Source organism: Drosophila novamexicana, unplaced genomic scaffold (genome assembly GCF_003285875.2).
Source record: "Drosophila novamexicana strain 15010-1031.04,08,12 unplaced genomic scaffold, DnovRS2.1 tig00000462-arrow-pilon, whole genome shotgun sequence".
Classification (NCBI taxonomy): domain Eukaryota; kingdom Metazoa; phylum Arthropoda; class Insecta; order Diptera; family Drosophilidae; genus Drosophila; species Drosophila novamexicana.
The window spans coordinates 2193862-2220801 of record NW_020824806.1 but is presented as its reverse complement, the minus strand read 5'-3'; the positions used below and the strand labels follow the sequence as shown (position 1 = coordinate 2220801).

General features: G+C 42.5%; 2 protein-coding genes across 5 annotated transcripts in view; one reads left to right on the top strand and one right to left on the bottom strand.

Moving 5' to 3' along the window:
- Window positions 1-26940, bottom strand: part of LOC115761027 (semaphorin-2A) — a 55665-nt gene that overhangs the window by 6262 nt on the left and 22463 nt on the right. For 2 of the 3 annotated variants that reach the window (XR_004017701.1, XM_030702638.1), the window contains exons 3-8: window positions 6168-6255; window positions 4563-4614; window positions 1572-1640; window positions 1202-1312; window positions 846-983; window positions 166-298 (exon numbers count right to left, since the gene is read on the bottom strand). Coding sequence is in view for 2 of the 3 variants with exons in the window: in XM_030702638.1 (XP_030558498.1) it covers window positions 166-298; window positions 846-983; window positions 1202-1312; window positions 1572-1640; window positions 4563-4614; window positions 6168-6255 (591 nt within the window). In the remaining variant the exon portion in view is untranslated. The remainder of the gene's footprint in view (window positions 1-165; window positions 299-845; window positions 984-1201; window positions 1313-1571; window positions 1641-4562; window positions 4615-6167; window positions 6256-26940) is intronic. The other variant, XM_030702639.1, reaches the window with a different exon arrangement.
- LOC115761028 (NADP-dependent malic enzyme-like) lies at window positions 7705-9907 on the top strand. 2 transcript variants are annotated; one of them, XM_030702640.1, is made up of 4 exons: window positions 7705-7856; window positions 7906-8032; window positions 8093-9292; window positions 9359-9907. In XM_030702640.1, exons 1-4 carry the CDS (start codon window positions 7813-7815, stop codon window positions 9809-9811), a joined length of 1824 nt encoding a protein of 607 aa, XP_030558500.1. In that variant the 5' UTR covers window positions 7705-7812; the 3' UTR covers window positions 9812-9907. The 2 variants fall into 2 exon arrangements, with proteins under 2 accessions (XP_030558500.1, XP_030558501.1); XM_030702641.1 differs by lacking the exon at window positions 7705-7856 and having other exon boundaries at window positions 7960-8032; window positions 8164-9292.

The following is a 26940-nucleotide window of genomic DNA, read 5'->3' as shown; positions in this document are numbered from 1 at the left end:
GAAATATTTCTGCAAACTCTTTAACTGATGTAGTGCTTATGTTGGGAATATTATGTTTGATTGACAATAGAATAGCTGATTAGCTAAACTAATGTAATATTATTCATCAACAAAGTCAGTTGCAGAAACAATTTAATAAAATATATGATGGTTCAGAATACTTACTGTCCAGTAATTTGGAGTCATACTTGACGGTGCGCTTAAAATTGGCCTCTTTACGTCCATTGGTGAAATTATAGAGATCCGAGCGGAATATAACCGAATCGGCTTTGGTGAATTCAGCATTGGTTCCGGCGTACTGTATACAAAGTAAGGAGAAATGGATTATACTGAAAGTCTGTGCTGGATCGCAAGCAATGCCGGCAAATTAGCGCCAAATATTCGGGAAATTTGATTTTCCAAAAGCAAAGGCAAAATATAGCACACACACATACACACTGGCACACAGGCACACTCACACACACACAGAGGCACGCACACAATTACGGGTAAAGTGTAAGCACGTGCCTCCGACCCGATTTCCCGCACAGTCTTTGCAAGTGTTGGGCTGTGAGTGTGTGCATGTGTGCGTGTGTGTGTATGTGCCTCACTCTAATTTAATTTCAGTTGCTTTATTGCGACTCTTTTAAATTTCTTGCCATTTGGCCTCTTTGAGCTACCCCCACCTGCTGCTGCTTCCTACTTGCAACTTGTTTCTTTCGTCCTTTGCCTTTACTTTACTTTTGTAATTTTATTACAATTGACATTTTTCCCTTTTTTTTTGCGTTCTTTTTCCTCCGGCTTTCTTTTGCTTTTTATTTTTCTTTCCGTCGGCATTGCGACTTGGGAACGAGACTTGGACTTACCAGCGCAGGCAAACCAAAGGGATTTCCGTTTTCCACATAGACGGCGGTTGAGTTGTCAGCGGGATCGTAGGGACACTTGCCGATGCCCAACCCTATGCCGGGCACGTACTGGGATCTGGGTAAATGTGTTAAGTTGGCCTGCGAGTGTGAGAGGATAGAGAAAAGCGCATTAGTTGACTTTAATTTTGGAATTTGCTGCTCTTGCTCGCCAAATTAACTTCCAGCTTGACTGACAACCACAATTAGGCGTTGACGAAGCCAGCCCCAGGCCCAACAACTTATCGTAGCCCCGTGTAGCCCTGGGACCTGCCCAATGAATCTTTTATGTAAAATATATATTTGATTCTCATACTTACGTTTATAACATAATCCTTGGGGTTGTGCGCATTCGTGCCGCAGACGTAGAGCCGATGGCCGTTGAAGTTCATGGGCTGGATGACGCGTATGTGATTGCGGCATTCCACCTTCTTGATGTGTGCCCAAAATGTGGTTTTTGTTTTTTTATACATAATAGAAACAATTGTTTAAGCAACAAAATAATTGTGTTTGTGTGTGCGTGTGTAATGGATACAATAATGGGACAGACAGAAATGTGAAGGCAATGCATGAGTACCGAATCGAAATGAAGGCCAAAATATTTGCATGCAATTTTGATTAATTTTCTTTGCATGGAAATGGATATGTATGTATACACATTTATCTGTGTTATTTATGTCTGTAACAAACCTCTCGCTTGCCCTTGGAGACGCAGTTGAGTATATCGGAGCCAGTGGGTTCCAGTATTAGAACGTCGCGCTGCAATACAAAATAATTTCCAATTAAATTCAAAGGCAAAGAAAATATGCATATACTTTTTTTTTTAAATATATTCAAAGCGCTTTCGCTGTCAACTCGCAGTGTTTTTTACGCTTCTTCCAATGAGATACGCTTAACAAATATTCTAAAAGTTTATTGAAAGCGTGATAAAATTTCATGCTTATCAAGAAGGCGATGCGACAGCCAAAATAACAACCACAACAAAAGAACGCGCAACAATTGAAGATTTTTTGTATGCGCATGTATGTATGTGGGCATGTGTATAAGTGAGTGTGTGGGTGTGCGTGGGCACATGCTCCAAACACGTACAATCATGGCGCCCATCTCGTGTGCCAGTATTTGTGTACCTCAAATGGTATATATACATAAATGTGTATGTATGTACATGTTTGTATACCCTAACAGAAAGTGTGTCGATTTTGCCACGAAATGTGTGACGCATAAAAGGAGACGTTTCTCTGTTAAGTATATTTGTTCCCGTTCTGCATCAACTATATCAATATCAGAAATTTAATTGCTCGAAAGTTAGGTTCATGTTCATATTAAGAAGAATCTTGGCTTTTACAAGTTTCGCCATGTTTCTTACATATAAGCAAAATCTCTCATGAGCATGGTAATACCATGTCATTTAGAGCTAAAAGAAAATTGAATATTTACATATATAACAAAGACATATTTTTCAAGAGCTTTACAATTATCCCCAAATATGCACAACCCCCTATCAAATCGCTCTACTATGCCAGTTGCCTGCAAGTGTATTTGATCTTTGGCGTGGCGAAGAAATTCATTGTTTCTTATTGTGCATGTGCCAGGCGAGGCGGCACTGCTCTTTATTTTTTAGCCATTGTTGTTGGCATTTCACTCACGTTGAGCATTTGTTTATTTAATTCGATTTTCGCTTGCACTTGAATTTTAAACGCCAACGCGAATTATTGCTGAAAATAACTTGAAAACAAAGTTTTGCCGAATGGGAATAGAAAAAGCAACATAACATTCCCGCACGTACCGTCTAAATAACTTTTTTGTTCTGTTAGGGCAATCGGTACTGTGAATACTTCGTGAATTCAATGCGTCTCATATAGAAATCTCCGAATTGACACACTTTGCGCTGCGGCCATGTGAACACAATATCCTGCCCTGTTGACAGTTTACAGTTTGCCCGCCTGGCTGACTGGCTGCACTTTAAGCCACCACTCTGGGCAGCGGCTAAGTGCAGTGTGATTCAACTTGAAACGCAATTTGTGCAGCCCGGAGCCGAGCAGCACGAATCGGGTCTAGGAGGAGTTTAGGAATCAGCACAAATAATTGCTGCTGAAAGCATTTGCCGCTGCCTGGCCAAAGTGGCGCAAGGATGACTCAAAAGATGTGGCAAACGGCTGAAAATGGTTCGTCCAGTTTTTCAAGTTCCATTGCAAATGCGAAATGCAAGTGGGGGAAAAACGAATGCGAATGCGAATGCAATGAACTTGAAGCGGAAACGGATATTGATAGTTGAAGACGAAATCATTAAAGTGCAATTGTGCGCCTGCCCCTGGACAAGTGAGGGTGGCTGTCTAGATCTTTTGCAACGGATGTGAAGGCGAACAGGCAAAGAAAAAACCCAACTTTTTCGAGTTCGATTTGGCTGCCAGTTCCGAAAATCGTAAATCGCAAATACTTCATGGTTTTAAATCACTTTGCGTACAGGACACATACTAAAATCTAGCAAACAAATATCGATTGACTTGAATTGATTTATCTTAGTCAATTTATTGCAACGATATTTTGTTTTGCTAAACAGAAGTATTCTTAATATAAATAATAAAAATAATAAACAATTTATAAATGCAATTTTTGTTTGAAGATTTCTGCATGTAAATATTGTCGGTTTAATTATGTGGTATTTATTATAAATATTTATTTATTTTCAGAAATAACTGTTATATGTATACCCCGTACCTATAGCAAATTATACGAGAGGTATATTAAAATAGGTCAATCGGTAATTTAAATTTTAAATGCGGCTATAAGGCTATAAATGCTCCAAAATCAACGAATATATCCATATGAGAGCTAAAATATCTATATCTAGTGTGAGGGATTTCGTATCCTCGAAATAGAAATGAGTACAAATGTGAAGTACGCAATACAGAATCGTAGCTGGGTACAGAATATCTGCTAGTCGGGTATCTTGATTGATATTTGACTATTTTTATTCAATAGTAAGAAGCATCAGTTTACAAATGAATAAGTACATCAAATTTAGAGAAAAACTCTTAAAAGAGTAGAAGTATCACAGCCAAGCATACGCAAAAACAAACATATGCTGCAGGTGTGTGTATACTTATAGAGTGCATGTCATAAAGTGTGCGAACACAAACAGAAACCAACATACAAACTCGACAAACATCTTTACAGTCTGTCTGGCCAGGTGAAAAGCCTGTAAGTGAACTTAACCTGTTAGTATGTGTGTGCGTGTGTTTTCGTGTGTTTGTGAGTGAGGGGGGTGGGTGGGGGGAGGGGTGTGTGTGGTAGTGTGTCAACAACGGTCTGTCTAGCAAGCAACACTCAAGTGGCTAAGAGTGTCTGCATGTGCAGGTGTAAGTGTTTTGTGCATTTACATGCGCACTTATGATACACGAGTCGATATAGCCAGGTCTGTCAGTCTCTTTGCACAGCTTCGTTATTCTGTTGCAGATAGGAAATATTTCGGAACTGGCAGAACGGACCACTATATCATATAGCTGCCATAGAAACGATCGGTCAATAATTCAAAGCTTCTGTGATAACATGTAACCATAATAGCCATATACAAGTGTATTAAGATTTCGGTATGCCGAATTATCAGTTTTTTTTAAAATCATTTTTAATTTTTTAGCTGCAGTCAATTCTGACTTGACTTAAATGTTTACTTTTGCTTACCTCGCATATAGATTGGCTGATGTTGCGCAGATTTAGACGAAAAATGCGATCCCTGCAAGAGACAACAAGAAATATAGATTAGGGCTGGTTGTATTTTCCTTTTGTTTTATGGAATACTTGTGTAGATATGCGCCTGCTCGAGTGACACTTGAGCTAATCCCGCGCTCGTGCCGTGACATACGATAAGTTAATGCTGTGCTGCAAAACGCAATCAGCACAAGGGCGTGACATTATGCCACCGCACACACAAACACACACACACTCACAAGATTCGTAGAGACAAACAGATTCAACAGCGGTTGCCGCTGAGCAGGAGCCGTCAGCTTGTCAGTTGGTGGCATCACAGGAAAAGCAGCGAGATTCGAGAAAGACTTTGCCTGCCGTCAAGCAATTGAAATTGTCTATTTGCTGGTTGTATCTCTGTCAGCCTTGTGTGTGTGTGTGTGTTATGTGTGTGCGAGTGGGTGTGAGTGTGTGTTTGGTATTTTGAAAAATCGTTGCATTGCACTTGGCTGAAGTGTAGCATATTTTTTGGATTTGACGCACTTGCTCGTCAACGGTGCCCTGTTACGTTTATTGCACTGAACGGGTTCGTGATTGATTGATTGATGGATTGATACATCGATGTCGCAATATTGCGGCTATGGACCAGGTCGGGATGGGGGCGGGCGCCCAGCTATACCGGACCAACTTTAAGCGACAAGAGCATTTGCAATGGCAGCACCCACTTTCCGGCTATTCGAAAGTTTTTCTGAGGCTCAACTGAAAAAAGGGGAAACGCGTCGACGCCGAAACTCGCCGCTAAAGTGTGTTTTATGTAGTTGCCGGCAGAGTTTTAGGCACCGGTGGGGCCAGCGAGGCCAGTGAGGCAACCCGAACAACTCGAAACCATTAATCTTCATTTCCAGACTGGGGCCACAGCCGCAGGAGCAGTCACTGATGATGCCCCAACGAGCGCTGCCGGCTGCCGGAGGTTGCGGGGCTGCGTTTGGAAAAATGGCGCTCGAGTCAAGTGGTAATTTTGGTTACTTTGTTTGGCTGCTTTTAGGGGGCGCAGTCGGAGACCGCAACTGTTAAAATGCGGCCATGTTCAAGTTGCGGCAGACAAATGAGCAGACGACGCCGACGACGACGGGCATTGTCAAATTGAGCTGGAGAACTAACGAACTGCCCTCTGCCCTCTGCTCTACACTCTGACCTAGACCGACCCGACCCTTACCCTTCGAACCGCACGTCAAGCATTAATTCATAATTATGTATGCCGACAGTGTTGCCAACAACTCTCGACCCTTGGACGTAGGGACGTCCAAAAATGAAATATGCAGCTCAAAATGCGTTGAAGCTTTTGAGTAGCTCTGCTTTTAGCCCCAGCCGGAAGTTCACACAGTCACAGCGGAAGTTTGTAATTATCGCTCACAGATACGTTAGGTGGGGCGGCTGCGTTGGATTTGAGGGCATCAAATGCTCGCTGAACCGAAACGACACGAACCGAACCAAACCGAACCGAACTGAACTTGGTCTGCATAGTTGGCCGCATATTTATGCAGTTATAAATCTAGCACTTATCCTTAAAAGTCCTTGTCTATCTCTGTACTGGGTACTTACATGGCGCCAACATAGAGCGCGTTGTTGCGCTCATCCATGTAAAAGGTTTTGTAGTGCAGCGGGCCACAGCTGAAGTCCTTGACATGCTCTGCAAGAGTCCGAAAGAGATATGTGTGGTATGAGTATATAATATATAATATCACTTATAATAAAATAAATGCAAAAGCCAACAAAAGCTCAGCATGTTTAAAGGTCACTGCTAGGGGTCGCGCTTGTCAGCCAGAATCTGGACCTGGACCTGGGACCCTCTGCAGATTTCAACTCCAGTTAATTAAAGTTTATGCATCTATTAATGAAACTGTCAGCAGCAGCGTGTGTCAGGCGTACAAAAAACTAATTAAACTATTATAATTTAGCTGAGAAAGTTAATTTATGGGGCGGCTGCAGGCGCAGCAGCAAGACAAAAGAAGTCGTCTATAAAACAATACACACACACACACGCACACACATGCGCAGCTGTTGTAAACAAACAGGCAAAGCATGTCCTTGCAGATTTGACAGCCACTGCGGCCCAAGTGTCACGTACTCAGAAACATCACGTGCGCCGCATCTCCGAAATATGTATGTAGGTAACACCACTGTCAATGCCATTAACGAAAGATTGAGGCATTTAGCTAAAAAAATTTTACGACATTAAGTTGTCAACTAATTTGGCGCAATTAGTAGGCAACAGACAATGGATGAGCGGGCGGAACGGGTGCCGCAAAGTAGGCAACTTTTTTATTTCCGTTCTCTGCTCAGACAAATCCTTTGATGGCAGCGCTAAGAGTCAATTTGTGTTTGCTTTTCCCCATTTCATGCTCTTTTTCGATGTCAACATACAAAATAAAACACCAACTAATGAGCAGCCCGACTGACAATGGGTCTTTTCTGGTCCAGATCCCTAAACTTGCGCCGCCATAAAAAGAAAACAAGCAACAACAATAACAACAGCTACAGCAACAATAATGGCAAAACACGCTCATTAAAATGAGCAAAGCCTTAGACATTGAGTTGCCACTGATTTGCATAATAATAGATACATAATGAATAATAAGTAAGTATATATGTAAATAGTAATTTGCCAGTCTCCGCTGGCTTGCTGACAAGATGACCCTTATGCAAATTTGTCATTGTTGACCAGGCCAGAGCTTAAACTTAAAGAGCATTCTTTTAATGATTTCTAATTTTTTTTTTATACATTTCATGTCCACTTCGTTCTGTCAGTTTACTGAATTAACTTTCTTTATTAACCATTTTAAAATGATTTTATTATTACTTATATTTGTTCCCTATTTAAATTGAAAATAAACAAATGAAGTAAAGATATAGTGTATATATCAGGAGAAAGAGGTCTTAAGTGAGAAAGATAGGGTACAAATAAGTACAGGGCAAACATTAAAAAACAACAAAAAACATTTATTGCTCCTACAACAGTGCCAGGTGTTGTGGTCTCTTCAGCCGGGTGATGGGTCGAGCTACAACGAGAGGTCCAGCCAGGCAATTATGAAAAATTTGTTTAATTTACACATTTTCTAGATCACAAAGTTCACATGGCTTTCCTTTTTTATTTCAATATTTAAATACACCGTTTTTTTTCTTATTTGGTTGAATGTATATATTTTCAGCGGAATTGACTTAACTTTGGGCTAAATTAACATACGCGATGGCTTATAGTCAACTGTTGGTTGGGATTAAACGGACTTTCGGGTAAGCGCTTAGCGCATGTCTCATAACTTATTTACAACTCTCATCACAGGTTTTCATTGTGCCCCAAAACGCAGAAGTCTAAAATAATTGAGTGCCCGAACCCGCCAAGGCGTTACCGGCATGCGAATGTCATAAAAGCAGAGTATCGCAAGGTCACAGATCCGCATTACAACAAGGTGAGCAACAAGGGATTGTATATTGAGTAGTAGTTCTTAAAACGGGCTACCAATAACTAGGGCATGGGATATACGCATGATGAACGCCAAAGACTGAATGTAATTGGTCTCTTTCCATGCGCTTATCGCAGCGAAGCCGAGCAGATTAGCGCTGTAAATGCCAATTTTCATGCGCAGAAGTCGGATCTTGCCCGTTACATGTATCTGAGAACGTTGCGTTCTCGCCAGGAGCGCCTTTATTATCGGTATGTCATCGAGAAAATCGAGGACGTAATGCCCATTATATACACGCCCACGGTAGGCGCGGTATGCCAGGCATTCAGCCTGATCTACCACAGTACCATGGGCATGTATGTGAGCAAGTACGATAAAGGCTACATGACACATGTGCTCAGTAACTGGCCGAGCAAGGATATACGTGCTGTGTGCGTTACAGATGGTGAGCGAATACTCGGTCTAGGTGATCTGGGAGCCGGTGGCATGGGCATATCTGTGGGCAAGCTGGATTTGTACACGGCGCTGGCAAAAGTACCACCGCAATACCTTATTCCGGTTGTCCTTGATGTTGGCACTAACAACCAGCAGCTGCTCTCCGATCCCTTTTATATTGGCGTGCGCGAAAAGCGTTGTAAAGGCAAGGAGTACGAAGATCTTGTACAAGAATTCATGGATGCAGTTGTCAAGGTTTGGGGCTACCAGACGCTCATCCATTTCGAGGACTTTTCTACGCCGAATGCCTTTAAGTTTATCAACATGTACCAGGACAAATATTGTAAAATCAATGATGATATACAGGGCACAGCGTCCTGCGGCCTGGCTGGTTTTCTTTCCGTCGAACACATCACAAAGAAACCACTCAAAGATCACATTGTCTTGTTTGTGGGCGCTGGCAGCGCAGCGCTAGGCATTAGCAAGTTGCTAGTCAAGGAGTTGATCAGCCGGAAGATAAGCGAAGAAGAAGCTGTCAAGAACATTTACATAACCGATGTAGAAGGTCTTATAACCAAAGATAGAAAGAAATTTGATATACCAGACTTGAAGCTATTTGCCAAAGACAGGCCACCCCTTAAGGATCTTGAGCAATTGGTTAAGGAACTTAAACCGTCCATTTTATTAGGCGCCACAGGTCAGGGCGGCATCTTTACCGAAAACATACTGCGTATTATGGGAAGCGAGCACGAACATCCAGCTATTTTCGCTTGCTCGAATCCGACAAACAAAGCTGAATGCACCGCCGAGCAGGCATACAATTTTACAGAGGTAAACAGACACATACTAATACTCTAACAAATACTATATGTGTGCCATAACTACTTGTCAATTCAGGGTCGCGCTCTGTTTGCCTCCGGCTCACCCTTCCCGCCTGTTGTTATCGATGGCAAACGGCTGATACCAACGCAGGCCAATAACGCGTTTGCCTTTCCTGGCGTCGCGCTGGGTGTGTTGTGTACCAAACCTCGTACTATATCGGACGACGTTTTCCTTGTAACGGCCCACGAAATCGCCAAATACTGTAGGGAATTTTCCCCAAACGACGCTGCGCTTTATCCACCCATTAAGGAAGCTGCAAATGTGGCCTTTAGCGTGGGCGTTGCTGTGGCAAAATTCCTGATAGACGAGCGTAAGGCAAATGTGTATCCGATACCTACGAATGTTTGTGAGTTTGTGCAGAGCTATCAGTACTACACGGAACGCCATGCAGCTCTACCTTCAACCTGGGAGTACCCAAATATGCCTGCTCCCTTGCCCAATGGCGATGATAAAAATTGCAAAAATTAAGTGGGATAATATATGTTCACACGTATTTTTATAAAATTGTAGTTCCATAGTTCAGACTTTCTCAGTTATTATTAAATTGAGAGTAACAGGTTTACGCGAATATTATGAATATCGTTTAGTATTTTTTTGATATGGATCTCGGGTAAACTTAGACAAACAATTGGAGCAGCTTATTGATCTCTCAGCGACAGACGTGGCCAATCAACTAGTCATGAAAGCATTTGATTTACTATTTGAAATAGTCATAGAAATTGTTCTTTGTAGAGCTCTCCAATGTGCATCCGTCAACCCAGTCATTGTTAAAATTTATTTTAACCCGCTGGGATAGCGCTTGAACCTGAACGTTTGTCAAATTGAAGCAAGGTGTCTGTAATTAACCATCATGTGGTGACGGTCAAAGCCGAAAAATGGCCCAATCCTTTGTTATAGCATAAAAGGTGTGCTGCTGTACTTTAAATAGTCGACAGCGTCAGAATGTGCCACATGGTGGCGACAACAATAGCAACAAATGCGACCCAAATAGCGTCGGGAAAATGCTGGGAATTTTAACGTCATTATTGTCTGTCAGTGCGACATTGACATATGTATGCACGCCCGTAACACGGACACACACCCGCACAGACACACATGCCCATATGCATGTGTGTGTTCACCACTGCTTTGCATATAAAATAAGACGAAATGTGTGCTCACCAAAAATGTCAATCAATTTTTTTAAACGTCCTGCGTACATATATTTGTTTTGCAACCTCCTCTGGCATACCCTCTACCCACTCTGTTGCTCTCTCTGTCTCGCTCAGTTGGGACATGCATGCATTAAAAAGCAATTGGTGTTAAAGGAGCAGTCACGTTGTCTGCCTGTCTATCAGCCTGGCATGCGGTTGCAGCTCCCCTCGCCTGACTGCCAGCTCGAGAGACCCTACTCCAGCACCAACTGGTGTGAAAAGAACACACACACAAAGACACATTCACATACAATACCCGTTAAAATATACAAAGAAGGCACCGCCAGCTTGATATGGAGGAGAAAAAAAAGAAGGAAAATGTAAAATCATTTTCTTCAACTGACAGCTGTCAAAATATTTGCTCTTTGTCAACGTGCGCTGCTGTTGCTGCTGTTGTTGTTGTTCTTGTTGTTGGCCAAGCTGCGTCTTCGATTTTCCATCCAACTGTGTGAATGTGGGTGCGTGTGTGTGTATGTATTTGTGTGAAATGTCCCTGCAAATTTCATTTTAATATTCATTACTTCACACTATAATGCCGAAGGTTATCATTGACCGGACCCGGCTGCTCTCTTTCGGCTCTCCTTTTTTCGCCGCACTCATTTTCCATTTTCCATTTGACCTTTTTCCTTCCTTAGAAGTGTGAGCGGCGGTGACTGCACTTGAGCTTTAACAAAATATAGACATTGGCGAAATAAAATAAAAAATGCAAATCTTATGTTCTCAGATCCTTCAAGCCGTTACGCCCACGTCGCAGCCATTGGTTCCGCTCGGTTCCAGTTCCCATGGCTTATAGAATTTAATTGCCTATAAAAAGTGTGCGGCTTGTTGCTGAACCGGCGAGACCCAGCTGAGTCGTAAATATTGAGTGCCCAAAGCCCAAGGCAATGTGCCCGAGAAGCTGTTGCCATCGATTTGTGGAGCACGCAAAAATAAACGCTTGAATCTAAATGCCGCTATCAGAGGTTAAGCACTGTTGGCCAGCGACACACTCGTAGATTATATAGTGCGTCAGCATATAAATTTCATGGCATCTAAAGCATTGGGCAACATGCAGTAGGTCGTGTGCACTCCAGGCCTGTTCGTGTTTCAATAAACAAGACAAGCTACAGTCGGATGCCGGTCGACATTTCGAATCAAACGCAAGTCAAGTGCATTAAAAGCAGCCAAGCAGGCGGCCAAATCCTTTTCACACACACATCTACAGATATTGCAACCGTGTCCTACTGCTGTTCATGAGCCTGTGCATCAAAGTGATTGCTTTTCTATATAGAAAACATACACAGACTGTGCACTGATTTATCGAGGCGGCATAAATTCTGCAAACTGGGTCACCAGTTTATTATGCAAATGCATTTCCAGCAATATGTGCGAGTATACAAAAACAAACGAATGTTCAATTAAATGTAGGCTGAGCGCGGGAGGAAGCCTGCTTACGGTCAAGCAATGCAATTGATTAAGTTTCATTGCGTATACGCAGTGCTGTGCGCTCAAGTCGTTGCTCTAAGCTGCCCTCTATTAGCACACATTTCAGCCCAAAAGCGTTCATCACTGTTAGCCAGTGCATCAATTGGGTCAACTGGGTTGAAGCGTATCAAGGGTCAAAGCGAACTTGACTGTGTACAGTCGATAAGTAGCCTCAATAAACACAAAAGCCTACTCGGCAACTGATGCTTATGCTGATGCTGCTGTTCAGACAGAGGCTGTGCCCTGACTGTGACTGCTACTTCATCTTTTTTAAAGATTTTCATTTATCTGCCCCGACAAACGCTGGCCACAAAGATAACGCACACAGCGCCAGCAGCCGCCCAAGTGGAACGGCAGCGGGGTCAACAACAACAACAAAAAAAAAAACGTAAAAAAAAAAATAATGCCGCACTTAAATCCATTTAAGCGAATTTTTCAAGCATTAAATTTGCGTTTACGTTACGTATACTTAACTTCCAACGGCAACGGTCCCACAACAAGCACGTGCAACAGCCACAGCCACAGCGCAAGCATCAAGCAGCATGCGGCTTGGGGCAGCCAACTGGCGGCAGGTAAAAACTGCCAGAGAGCTAAGAAAAATTCTCGTATATTTTTCTTTTTCTTGGAAAAGGCCACTGAAAATGTATTTGCATCATTTGTTTCAGCAGTTTTCAGAGGCGCGCTCTGCTCTGCTCTGCTCGGCTCGGCATATTGGCTAAATGCATTTTGGGCCAGCTTCAAATCGCTTTTTGTGTTAGCCAAGGCATGTGTAGGCTCTGTTATTTGTATGAGTATTTGGCCTTACATTTCACTTACTCAATGGCCAACGAGCAGCAGCAGCAGCAAAGCAGACGCATTCATGCGTTAGCCTTCAAGTCCTGGGCAACAATTCTGGCTAACATTGTTGTATTTTGTGGCCATGTAAATGACTGGCTCTGTCTATTGCTTGGGCGCCCGACCATACCTCAGCACGCTTTTATTTTTGTTGTTTTTTTTTTTTGCTTTTTTTTTTCAGTGGAAAATATTCTTATCTGTGCTTTGCATGCCGCACACTCTCCGGTTTTTCCAGACGAACTGAGTCAGCACTTAATTTTTATTTGATTTTACTTCAGTTTCTGCCAGCTTGGTTGCGCCTGCCGCTCTCTGGGAGGGGCAGGGAGCGAGTGCGTCATTTTTATGGCGTTAATTTTACAATGATTGGGCTCCAAGCACTCAGAACTTGCAGCACAAAATGGCGGCCAAATTCAAAAACAACTCAGCTGCGGCGCAAGCCAAATGGCTTAGAAATGGCAGCTGCGGCACGAGCCAGTGGCAAAGTCAACGTTATTAAGACAAATGCCACCAAAGGATAACAAGAACCAATTACTCTATGCGAATAGCCAAGAAAATCAGTTCATATGAAGACAGCACTCGCAGTGGCAACAGCAGGTGTTGACAGACTTCAGTTTGATGTGGCCAGCAGCTGACATCTCTTTGGGGCCCGCAGACTGAGTCCTGCCTCACTCGGGTGCGTGCTCGTGTTTTCATTAGTGTCCCTGTTTCTGATTTTATATTCTCTGCTGTGGCACTGCAATTCGCCAGCTAAGACACTATCTAATACAGTGAAAAAAAGGGGTTGGCTGGACTAGAAATTGATGCAATGTTTTTTGCAGAACTCATCTTAACCCACGAATTTTATTGTAAATATTGTCAACGTATAAACTCTAGCCCCACACAATTGTATATCTATTCCTCATTAAAATTCACTGGTTACTTGTCAATCTAATTATTGCTTAACTTCTCAATTTAAAGATTTTTAGTTAATTTAATTGTTAAACTAGGCTAATTTTTTTCAGTGTAGGTTTCGTGTAAAACTTACAGTCAGTTGAGTTTGAGCTTTAATTGTGCACGTGTGTGTGTGTGATTGTGTGTGTGTTAAATTGAAGGTGCATTAGCTGGCATTTGGCTTTAAGTTGTGCTTTTGGTGGCCATACATCAGGCTTATCTGGTCCGGCAGCAGAAACTGTCGCACAAATCTCAGACCATTTACCAAAGTCAGTTGGCTCTGTTCGCAATCGCTGCTGCAAACCAGAGCCGTGTGCAAAAGTATGTGTGTGTGCGAGTGTAGAAATGTGTGTTCGATATTTAACAGCTTCCAGTTGAGCGGAGTTCGGGCCATATGCAAAGATGCAAAGTGTGCGCCAACTGCCTGTTGGCTTAAATTTAGCTTTGCCGTTGGCAAGTTTGCTCAGCGCTTTGTTCGAGCACATCAACTTGCCGCAACATATATACATACACATATATATGTATGTATATTTAAATGCATGCATGTGTGTATGGGTGTGTGTAAGAACAACAAACGTTCGGTACAAATAGGCACTGTAAAAATCCAGTCAGGTAAACAACGAAGGCGGCGGCGGCGACGGGTGCCAACAGTGACGTGTAGAAGTAAGCACCTGGCATTTGTGTTGAGCACGTTCGTACCTTATGCGGGATTTAGTTTTAGACTTCATTTTACTGCGCTGTGCTTTTGGTTTCATTTTGCTGCTGCTTCTTTATGCCATTTTATGATGGCCGCAAGACCGTACCGTAAAAAGCAGCGCCAAGCGACACAGAGACACACACACATAAAGTGTGAGAGATAGAGCGGGAGATAGACAGAGATATGTATGGTAAAACAAGAAAGAACAGCTATCTTCGGCAAGCCGAAAATTGAATACCCTTGCCTAGAAGTCCTTTTATACAAGCACTTTTTTGATTGATCTTAACAGATTGTTACTGTAGAAGCCATATGATATAGAAGTTCAATTTGATGCAGCTTAGTACATATATCACGGACATAGTTAAACTATAATAAAAGGTTATTGAATAACCTGAATGTGTTTTAATCGATTCTACAGTTAGTAGCCTAATAATGATAAGATTTGAAAGGCTGATCAAGAAGATATATACTGTAGGTGAAGTCGGAGATGTCTATGCGTTATACAAGTCATAATAAAACTGAAATACCCATAGCAAGGGCATAATAAAGCCATAGACAAGCAGTCCGCCTGCCAGTACTTGAACTAAATACACACAAACATACAAGCGTACATTAAGATATAGTTCATACCATAATGCACAACAGCCAGTGGCAGTAGCAGAGAAAGCACTGGGGAGACAGGGGCAGAGGCAACTAGACAATGCTGTAATCTAAAAACACAAACGTGCAATTGTGTTGTTGTAAATGTGGCCAAGAGTAAGACTGTGTGTGTGTGTGTGTGTGTGTGTGTGGGTGTGGGTGTGTATATGCACTCGACACGAAACGGCGTGGGAATATATTACAAGTTGGCTGCCGCCATTACCAGAAGTATGTCAGTGGCCTGCGGCTGGAGGCAATGGCAGCGACAACTTAAAGCAAACTAAATATTTAAACAGGCGCCAAAGCAATATGCAACATAAATAGAAGCCAACAGAAAGGCCAGCAGTCGGGTCGTGGCTCTGATGATCCTTGGCTGTCACTTGGCTCATTTGGCTTGCAGCACAGATCGCACAGATGTGCAGCTGGGAAATAAACCGAGGCAGGCAATTAGGAACGAGCCTGGACAGACGAACGGACGGGGCCAGACAAGGCTCAAGTGCATTATAGCCATAAAAGCAGTTGGGGTCAACTTCACTCAAATCAAGCACAGGCAAGACGAACGTGCACAACTTTAAGTCCAATTGCAGTTGGCCAAACAAAAAGCAAACTACATAATTCAGCAGAAAATTTTATGTCTTTATCTTGGAGAGTCGGCAGCTCAAGGCGAGCGTGTGTGTACTAGTGTAAGGCTCAGTGTGTGAGTGAGTGTGTGTGCAACTGCAAGAGGAAACATTAGCAAGTCTAGACACCTACGTCATGCGTCATGGCAGCCCAAAAACGTGAGCAGGAAAAGCGCTGATGTAAAAAAGAAAGCCAAAAATTGAGACGTCAGGCAGACAAGGACGTGGCCCGACAGCCAGACAGCCGGCAAGAGGCCATGGCCAGGAAAAGTCTCAGCGGCAAGTCTCAAAGCCAAAGGCAGTAGCAACAGCAGCAGCAGCAGCAGTAGCATCTGGATGCAGAGAGCGGGGGCACAGGCGAATGGCAAATGCATTGCGCCCATTTCCGAGTAGAAGAAGGGGTCGAAGTCGAAGCTGGCTGAGAACCTTTGGCTTGTTTAATATGCTGAAAAATACGCGTCCCGACTTCCTGGATTCTGGCGCTGCGCTTTTTGCGCCCGAATTCCTTGTGCAGGCGCAGAGCGGATGATTCTGCCAGCTTCTGGGCGGCTGCTCTTTGACACATGTAAGTAAAATGTCGACACATGCACACATACAAGCGCTTATATATAGGTTGTCATTTCTATGTAGCTGTGGCATGTTGCATAGCTTTAGCTGCAGTCCCCCACTTAAGTTTACCTAAAATTTTCCTACAGAATTCTACTCAAAATTCAGCATTGACGGTGCGCTGTAAAGCAATTTATAATTAGATTGGATAATTGGAATTCAATATCAGACCACGTTGGGGTCACCATGCATATGTGCCATGCGAAATTAAAATAAAGCCCTGGCCATATGATCAGACACAGTTGGGCGGCGGGGTGAACATGTTGGGCGCACCGTGAGGTGCTATCGAAAATTCATGAAAATGCAAGCATGATAAAAATTTTCCAATTACCGATTTTACATATTTCAAAACACGAGCATAAATATTTATAGCGAAAATTTATGAAAACTAAACGTGTGCAAAGATACGCCGCATTCTCTTATGCAGGAAAAACCAAAGAGTGTCTTGGTCTATGCAGTTTATACGGGCATGCGGGTACATACATATATGCACATGTAGCTGTATATTGTATATTTACATACATGCACTGAGAAAAATTGGAATGCATATAGAATAATTCCATTACCTTTCTATAAATTTTCCTCTTAGAATATAATATAAATGATGCTTCTAGTAAATCAGCAAACCTTCTTCGGTACTTCTAAAACCAATATTTGCTGTTTTAATTATTTTATTCAAATTCTCATGGGGTTTCGGTCCAGGATTCGAATATATGGTACGGTGTCCAGTCATTAAGGTGCTTGTGATCTCTGGTCCAAATCTCGCCTCGCAGTCAATAACAGGAAACTATATCTAAATGTGCAGATATAATTTTTTAAGATATGCCATGTGAACATAATTCTTGTCACTACTTTTAGTTCAGCGAAGTTTTTTTTTTTGGTTATTATTGATTTTTTTCAGTGCAGGCTGTTAGATATGTACTATTTGCTGTGGGGGCTGGATTTTGCACTTCTTTTCAGCAGTGCCCAAAACAAATACAAAGTAACATGCGATGGCTGTGAACACCGGCAACGAGAGCACGCTGCAAGGGGACCTGACTCTTGCATATTTTTAGGTGATTTGAATTTTTAAGAGCGTAGTAAATTTTTTTATATCCCTGGGGTTATGTGTCACTGCACCGCTATATCTCTTTCTCCGTCCCTCTCCCTGACTGCTATCATCAGAGCTGAGGCTCTGATTGCGCTGGTTGCGTGCTTAGCCGTAAACTATGCTTGCTTAGCTGGCAAATGGCGTTGCAACGGTTTACATAGCCACACTTTCACTCTGAAGCACCTCCAGCAAACCGCAGCCTCACATTCTGCCGTTCGCTTAGAGCCTTTAGTGTGTGCTTTCTGGGTTTTGGCCCAGCTGGCGACTGAATGAACAACTTGTGACATTGACATAAAGCAGCTCCATTGGGCGCTGGCCCCATTTCTTATAGCATACTTTCGAGCTGGCCGCATTTTGTTGCAACTACGCCCTAACTAACTATACCCTATGCCCTGTAAGGAGCGGGCTGTGTGCAGTCGTGTGTTGTCTGTTTCACGCCTACACAAAATGGTCTTTTAATTGTTGCAGCCACCCGCGCACTTTGCGCTGATTTCCCAAAGCTCACACATGCCTTAGGCATGCACACACACACACACACACAGAAGCACCCACACATAGCTATAGACTGGCGCAATTGCCGGCAATTTGTTTTGCGGCACTAAACAAGCTGCCCCCGCGCCTTGACTGCGTTACAAGCGCTAATTAATCTTCGCCACCAGCCCTTGCCCAGGTGATATGAAGTGCACGCCCTGGGCAACTAACGCGCCCAGACACAGCCCACCTGCTCGGCTGCCAGGCTGCCTCGCTGCGTAGCCTGCCCCTTATTGTGGCAGCTTATTTCCGTCATTAATTAAATTACGCAAAAATGTTCAAAAGCACATAAATCAGGCGGCGTCATTCGGGACTTCAAGCTGCCGCTGAAAAACAAAAAAAACTCTTGGCCCGCCCAAGCTGTTTGCTTTTTTAGTGCCCTTGCGGGACGACTATAAATATTTATGCGCCACACCGCTTGCCACGCTGAACGCCTCAAGAACTTCAATTCAAGTTGCGCCTCCTGATAACCACCTGACCCCTCCCCCCCCTCCCCCTCAGCTGCTCAGATAAACTTATTTAAATGTTAATGCAGCGGAAAAAGTTGGCTTTGGCAACGCTTAAGTTTAGCTCGCATTGCATGCATTTTATTTGCCATTTTGTTGCCCATCAAGTCAATGAACAGAACAGCTGGCCAGAGGATGGGTTGGCCAGGCGTTACCACCACCACCACCACCACCACGACCACCATGGAGGTGGTTGCTATGTACCTATCCGTATACGTATATCTATATCTATAGCGCAGCTCTTGCTCGTCTTGGACCAACATGTAACATAGTTTAATAACTGCAACAATGTGTTTAACCCCTGAGCGGGTGCGGTTCGACACGGTGAGGTGCGGTGTGGTGCGGTGTGGTGCGGCCTGCATGTTAATTAAGTGGAAAAATGTTTGCGCTGTGTTTCCTTTTTTCTTTTTGGGGTGGCGACTTGTACTAAGGGTGGTTGCTAGACGACCCACTGTTGCTATACATTTCATGTCTGTGCCATAATGAAATATCATAAATAATTGAATCATGCACAATTCAAAGTTTTATGAAATCATAATTATATATACAGATGTCGACATACGTAATCAGAAAATGTCATGCTCAAAACAAAAATATATATCAACTGGAAATTCTTAAGTTGTAACTTTGCTAACAATTTACAAGTACTTCAAATGTTGATGGCCAGCGAAACAATTTGCTTTTAATTTGGGTTTGTTGTTGAATCGGCTACAGCTTATATTTTCTGGAAGGGAGCTTAAACTTTTTAAAATTATTAATTTTTAGTCTTAGGGCTAAGTTTATCACATTTAACCTGCTAGCATCCGCTGATATCCGCCACAGCTGTTTTTCTAATCAATCAAATAACCCGAAAGACTCTTTCCTTAAGACTCCCTCTGATATTGTACTATGACGGTGTGGGATGCTACCGACTTCAAGACAGGAGTCATATTCGATTTAGTCATCAATAGAAAAATAAATTAATGACTAAAAACAAAGCAGGCAAATTTGTACATTACACTCAAAAAAAGGGAAAAATAGCAAAAATAAGTGTATATCATGCATAATATTATTATAGAAATTCTTCAGCTATTAAAAGTAATTGTGCTTAAGGTAACATTAAGTTCTTTCCTCGTGAAAGTGGACAAATGGACATCAATTTATTATAATACATGAGCATTTTACCAGCAGATCTGCGACATAAATGTAATTATTTCATATATTCTAAATATTACCACTCAGTGTATTCTTTTCTTCGAAAATGTTTAAGTTTGAACTTTTATTAAGTACTTTTAAACATTGATTTTCAGTGTTGGAAACGACTTTAAACAGCAGACTGCTGGTGCTACCGCGCTTGGTTTTCTTTTTCTGTGTAATTAACTAGCTAGTTGTGTTTCGTTCTCTTAAATAAGCCGCAGCTTATTTATTTTCCAGGCCATTGGCCTTGCCCCGCCCTGCCAGCAACGAGCACTTGACGTTATTTGTTTATAACACATTTGCGCATCATAATAACCCACATTTCGTAGCACATAGAATGGCATTTCGTGAGTAAGCTGACAGCCATTAACCTGTTAATGTTGCAATTATGCGGCAGAAATTATGCTGCTATTTGTTTTTTTCGTTTTTGTTGGCAAAATGATGTACAGGAACGAGTCGCCGGCAGTAAGAGCCATAAATAAGACACATTATTAAAGTTGGAGAAACTGAAACTGTGCGTTAAAAGAGTACTGCATAATGATGGCCAGGCAGACACGGGTGAACCGTGGAGCCTGCCTACAAAGTAACTCAACTGAAAGAGGTAAGACATTGTCTCTCTGCGTGTGTGTGTGTGTGGCAAACACGCTGGCAACATAAATACAAGCGAGCATAAAGTCTCGCAGCGACGGCAATTTTAATTACCCACATTGTAGCAGAGTTTCTCCAATGTAAATACGAGTTGCAAGTTCAAGTAAAAGGATAACAGAAACTCGATTCAAGGTAGGTCTGTGTGTATATGTGCTATACAATTATAATGTAGCTCGTTTTATTAAACAGTCCTCAACTAATTAACGCAAACTGACAGACTGAAGAGCCTCGGCAGTTGTCACATGTGCTGCCTTCTTTATATGCATTTCATTTTGGAAATAAACAGACTGTCCCCCAATTGCATTGCCTGGTTATTTAGGCTGGGCATTGCATGTTGTTTGATTTATTTCATAAAAATCATAAAAAACGTAGACAACAAAAAAAAAAGAAGTCTAATCATAATAAAAGACTTAAGGTGTGCCAGTCAAATGATTTTCGGTCGCCTTACTTATAATAATATGAGGGCTTTTTATATGTGTGCCTCAGTCCTGCTCCTGGCCTCATGCTCCCATAAATCATGTGACTTGTTTGCTCGGTAAGCGTAAAACTTGTCTGTGCAAGGGGGAGCCTTTTCTCGTTCTGCTCTGTGTTTCCTCATTAGATTTGGCCATTTTTGTCGTTTTAGCGCCTTTCATAATACCAACAAAACACAGCACATAATAATATGCTTATTTCAAGATACACCTTTTGTGTCAACTTCAGAGAGCTTTCTCTGTCTCTCTTTAACTTGCCATCTCTCTGTATGTCTGTATGTGGTGTCAGCAAATTTGTGGCTGGGCAAAACCAACAGCAACAACAATAATGCCGCTGGCGTTGTCGTGCCAAGCGGCGTTGATTGGCAGCAGGTCGCGTGTGCTGGGTGGTTGGGTGGCTTGTTTTGGGTGGTGCTAGCCTGTTATTTTCTTAATTTTCAACACGTTTGCTTCTTTTCGACTTGATTATCCTTTTGGTGCCTGTGCGCCTCGCAAAACGGAAACTGAAGTAGCACAAGACGCGCCACCAAACGAATTGCCACACAAAGGCGTATCTATTTCGTGACAAAAGGCAACTTTACTCGCTGTGTATGTCCATGTGTGCCTGTGTGTGCGTGTCTGTGACTGGGCTGCGGCTTTGTTGCCTACTTTTCGACATGTATTTACACCTGAAAGTATGCTAACGTCTTGCAGCACGCACGCAACGCTTTGCCGCCTCGTGGCCATATTGCCCCCCAGCCCCACTGAGGTTACCCTCTTGCCGTATGCGCATAACTTTGCACCTCGATCAAATATCTGCCGACAACTAGCCACTAGGGATGAGCAATATTTATATACCCGATACGAGTCGCAATTATGTCTACAGGTACGAGCTCTTCCAGTGCTTACAAAACCAGAGCAAAAAAAAGATCTTATACATCCTGACGAAAAAATAGATCAAATTAAGGTCCTAAAGCCAAATCCAAACATCTAGAATAGAAATGGTATCAATTGAATTTGAATTAAATTGGTTTTAACAGAAAAACAAAGAATATTTTGAAAAATGTAGAAGGTTTAATGGGATACTATTTAATGGCAATCTTTTTAGCTGCTTGAAGTAAAAATATTAAATAGCAACCCTTTCATCGTCTAGACAGGAACCGCAGAGCACATTCCAGAGGCTTGTCAGGCTGAGACTTTCTTAGCCGCGGGCTAAGACAGCTGATACTAGAAAAATACGAGATAATAAGCCGGGGATTATCAAGGTAAACTTAATTAACAGAGGACTGAACAGTGAAAGTCGCATTAAGCAGACTGTACTTGGCTCTAAAAATTAATAGTTATAATAATTATAATAATATTAGCTCGGTCATTTGACAACTTAACAACATTCAAAGCAAGTAGCAAGTGAGCAAGTAAATCAATTTAATGATACCACAATTATTAGAATTGAGAGTAGCAGTCACAGTGAACAAAAAAATCAAAATGTCTTCCATCTCTAATGACCCAGCCTGAGACATACTTTCGTTTATTTCGAGAAAGGCAACTTGAGACGCAGCCATGTGCGTGCTGTCGTCTTATGACAGAAGTTATTCGACCAGCCACTGTAGCCCAGTGGCACGCCTATGCAGCAAGGCTTTAAGATTTACTACATTAATGTGGTTAACTTTAACTTGCTTGGGAGCAGCAGCAGCAGCAGCAAAAGCAGCAGCAGTTTCCTTGGTAGCAGCTCACGCTCAGCCAATTTAGTTTCAACGACGCGTGGCCTAAATTGTTTTAAATTACAAGGCGGCCATTAAAGTAAAGGCCGTTAATCCTGCGGGCAGGCGCACAAGCAACTATGCAGCACACGAAAAAAAAAAAAAAAACAAACACACACACATGCGAGGATACACAGACATACACACATAGGTACATATGTACACGCCGTCAGGTATTTCCGGCAGCTCATTTCCGTTTCACCTCAATTGGGTAAACGTAAACCTAAAAACAAAAAAACAGCACATAAAAAAACTAACAACATGAGGAAAAAGCAAAGCTGCAAAACCAAGCAAAAATAAATATGGAAAGACGGGAAAAAATAACACAAAGGGTGCCCCAGCCAGAAGAAGCCCACATGCAATGCCATAACTAGACGCAGCAGGTTTTCCCGTGGCTGCCTTTAAGAAGGGTGCATAAATTAAGGCAAAGCGACGCGACGAGACGAGACGAGTTGCAGTTGACCGTAGACAGGCACAGATACGGCTACAAGCTACAGCTTTGTGGTAATGTTGAGGGCAGCCGGGCAGACACAGTCAACCAATGTCGCCGACGGCGCCGTCTTGCGGCAAAATTTAAAGAGAAGCGCCCTTTAGCAACAACTCCCGGGTAAGGACGACAGACGGCACACTTGTGCAACACCTCAGCATTTATTTATGGTAGAGAATTTAAATTTCAAAGCACATTGCATACTTGCAGGCGTCAGCTTTTGGGGAGAAAGAGACCCGTGCGTACACCCCTCAAATTAGCGCGCTTCCCTTTGGGTTTTATGTGTTTACCTTTTATGATTGCTAGCCGGCTGTTGTTTGCGGCTAGCTATACTATACTTTAGACTTTATTTTGGCAACACCCCCTCGAGGAAGTTCAGTTCGCGGCATAAGTGTGGCAAATTGCGCACTCACATACACACACACGCACACACAGGCATACACATATATAGAGCAAAAAGGAAATTTGGACGAAATTGCGCGGTAATTGCAGCCGCTAAATTTCACTTTTGTTTCGCAACCGCACTCCGAGCTGCGCGCCAAGTGTATATATGTGTACGTGTGTGTGTGTGTGTGTGTGTGTGTGTGTGTGTGTGTGTGCGCGTGGCAATGGCAATTGCCGTAGCTACAGCTATAGCAAGGGCGCAGCCCAGCAGAAATTGAGCAGTAACAAAAAAGAGAATTATGCGGCAACAGAGCGTGTCGGCGGGCGACCGGCACTGCCAGTGCCATGCCCCCAGTACCGCATGGCCGGCAGTTTTCATTTTTAAATTGGCGGTTTTATGTGCAATTGTGCTCTCGTGTGTGTGTGTGTGTCAGTCATGCCATAGTACACACACATACACGCGCCCCATGCTCATTTTCGGGCTATGCGCATTAGCAAATTTTTATTGCATACTTTCGAGCGCACTTGCAATTTAATGCGCCCAACCACATGTTCCACATGCGGCTTTTATGCTCCACGCATAATTTGAGCATCACCCAAGCCGCATGCAAAATGCTTCCCGAGATTTATATTTTCATATTAGACCACATTTGACATACGAAATGTTCGCAAATTTGACACACACACACACACAATCATCTGAGAATTTGTATATTTTAAACGACTGGCACATTAGACACGTGTCTGCCTGTTGTTGTTTTACTTGACATTTGGTGTGCCTGATATGCCATGTTGTTGGCATTTTATTGCAGTTCTTGTTGTCTTCATTTATAAAGCATTTCGTGTTTGAGTCGCTCAATATGCCCTGTATCCATTTTAATGTCTAAGGAGGGCATGACAAAGCTGTGCAATTGCATGCATCGAAAAGAAAGTAATAAGTGTGGCAGACAGGCATATATATTCATGGTCGGGACTTAAAGCGAAGTCGTCCGTCTATCTGTGTGTCGCTCTCAGAGACTATGTGCACTAGAGAAATTCAGATGTGCAATTTGAACTACCTCTGTGATGATTTATATATATAGATACATTATGCTATGGGTAAGAATTAGAATTTTTGTAAGCTGCCTGCGGTGTCTATGAAATTAAATAAACAAAATTGTCTCACAATTTAGCCCTTCTTTTAGGAGAAGTCAAAGCTTGTTGCAGGGTATTTCAGAGTTGTGCACTCTCTTGCTTGGCAGCTGGCGTGCTGAAACGCCCTTCAGATGTGCTTGTTTATCATAAACCCTGGCGTTACGTTGTCATATAAATTAAACCATAAATGGAGTGCATAATTCCGGCATTGATTTCGTTTGTTTGCGTGTCAATTTTTTATTTATTTTTTGCATATTCGTGCCGGCAGAGCCACAACGCTGCGTATACGTAATATAGTTTGCACGGCGCCTGATACCGAGCTGCAGAAGCTGAAGCCAAATGAATTCTTAGGCAGCCATCTTGCCACACATGCAACAGAGATATGAACAAGTTCGTGGTCATAACTCTGTTGGCTGTTGTCTGCCTTTTTGCATTTATGCCACTTTATTTATTGTGTGTGTGTACGCTGTGGTGTGGGCGCGGATGAGATCCTTTGTTTCACGTTTATTATTTATAATAAATGACTGCACATACCAAGCAGTCGGCACACAGCCGTTGCCCGCCCCATCGCACCGCCCACCTATCATTCATTATTTAATAATATTATTGAGCGTGCCGGCTTTTGTCTGTGAGCTGCTATTGTTATGATCCTAGTAGGGGTGGGCATAGGGGCGGGGGATGGAGTTTGGGTTTAGATGTAGGGGACGGCACATATGTATAAACGTGCAGGCGCTATCTTTCGGAAACGGGTCAATCGATTTTGTTCACCGCTTTCTAGCCAGATACTTTATGGGCGGTTCGTTGTGTGAACAATTTTCAAAGCCACACACGCACACTACTACACACACACACACCCACACCCACAGACACACGCTCAATAATCAAGTTCTTGAATAGGCAAGCAATAATTAGAAATTGGTTGTTTGTTTGTTTATACACAAGCATATTGTACATATATTTTGCTAGAGTTTTGTGTGATTGCTTTGTGAAGGGCTGCCATTGTGTGTCGCTTAAATGATGTGTTAATTTTGTGGCCCACATGGAGCATGTTAGCAGTTGGTCATATTGCATATTACTGGGGGCGCTTGAGCATTTAGCAGTTCATTCCTATGCACGACCACACACACAAGCATACACCCACACACATGCCCTTTGATGGGAAACAGCTTCCCATATTGCTTGGCTGCACTTAATGCAATTATTCTATGGACAAATTCCACGGCTGACAATAAACCAATTTAACTTTTGCAATATGCTTGGAATTACCAACTGAAGTCCAAGTTCAACCCCCACGGCAAGCAGCTGCTATGCGCCCTTTTGGCAGATGCCGTTGGTCAAAATAGTTTGGCGTCCAATGCAGCGCAGTCACAATAGACAAATTTGGTGGATATGAGGCGAGGGTTGGTTGCTTTTATGATAGCTGTAAGTATTTATTTATGCGACTGAACTTTTTGACCAGCAACCCCAACAACAATAACTGGCACAAGAACTGGACGTGGGGTTCGGCAGCATTTTCAGTGACTTTTCAACCACCCGGATTAGTGGGGTGGAGTACTCTTGGGGGTCAATTGGTAGCGTGTTTTATGCTATTACTGGCAAAGTAGTTGCTTCCATAACTTGAATAAGTACTCGCATGTTTGGCAAACAGCTCGAATTGCCTTTAGCCATGATATGTGCGACCAGTTGTAAATGTAATGGTGAAATATTAACAGATAATTGAATTAAGTGTAAATAAGTGGCACCGACGTGTGCGTGTGCGTGTGCGTGTCTGTGTGTGTGCCTGAGAGCCATGGCTAATAGCCAATCTAAACTATTATTTACTATTGTATTTGCTTAAATCGTTTATCGGCCATCTTTAAAGCTTTAAGTTCAACCTCAATAAACTGTTCAATATGGCGAGCGTTTAATTAAAAACACACACACACACAACATGATTGTTGTAAAACAATGCTGTGTCGTTGTTGTTGTTGTTGTTGTTGTTGCTGTCGCTCCTGGCAGTCGTGTGTCAGCATTGGCAGCACAACACGCTGATAGCTGTTTCCTGGCTCTAGCCGCAACGGCCATGTCCAGTTAATTAAATCAAGCGACATGTGTTTAAAATAAATTAAATAAATTGCACATTACATTACATTTATTTTTATTTAATAGTTACGCGCCGTGCTTAAGTGCAAAATATAAATAAATAAAGAATTCCAATAAGTTGAAATGTTTCAAAAAGTGCGCCCGCAATATGGCTGACAAGCCACAATTTACCATCCACCACAAAAATGTGGAAAATATTATCTGTGGAGTATCACAGATTAAATACACCGAAAAAATGCATGACCATGATGTTTGCTTAAGACTCAGCATTTTATGATCTCTACTCCTGTTGGGTTTAATTTTTTTATCCTTCGCTTGAAGGAAGAAAGTTATCTTTGACAGGAAAGAACATAGAAGCAGATGG

Bases quoted from the DNA above. Each gene is read 5' to 3' on its own strand.
- LOC115761028 (XM_030702640.1), top strand. From the start codon at position 7,813: ATGGCTTATAGTCAACTGTTGGTTGGGATTAAACGGACTTTCGG. The intron at 8,033-8,092 runs GTGAGCAACAAG...ACCAATAACTAG, and splicing joins CAGATCCGCATTACAACAAG to GGCATGGGATATACGCATGA. The intron at 9,293-9,358 runs GTAAACAGACAC...TTGTCAATTCAG, and splicing joins AGGCATACAATTTTACAGAG to GGTCGCGCTCTGTTTGCCTC.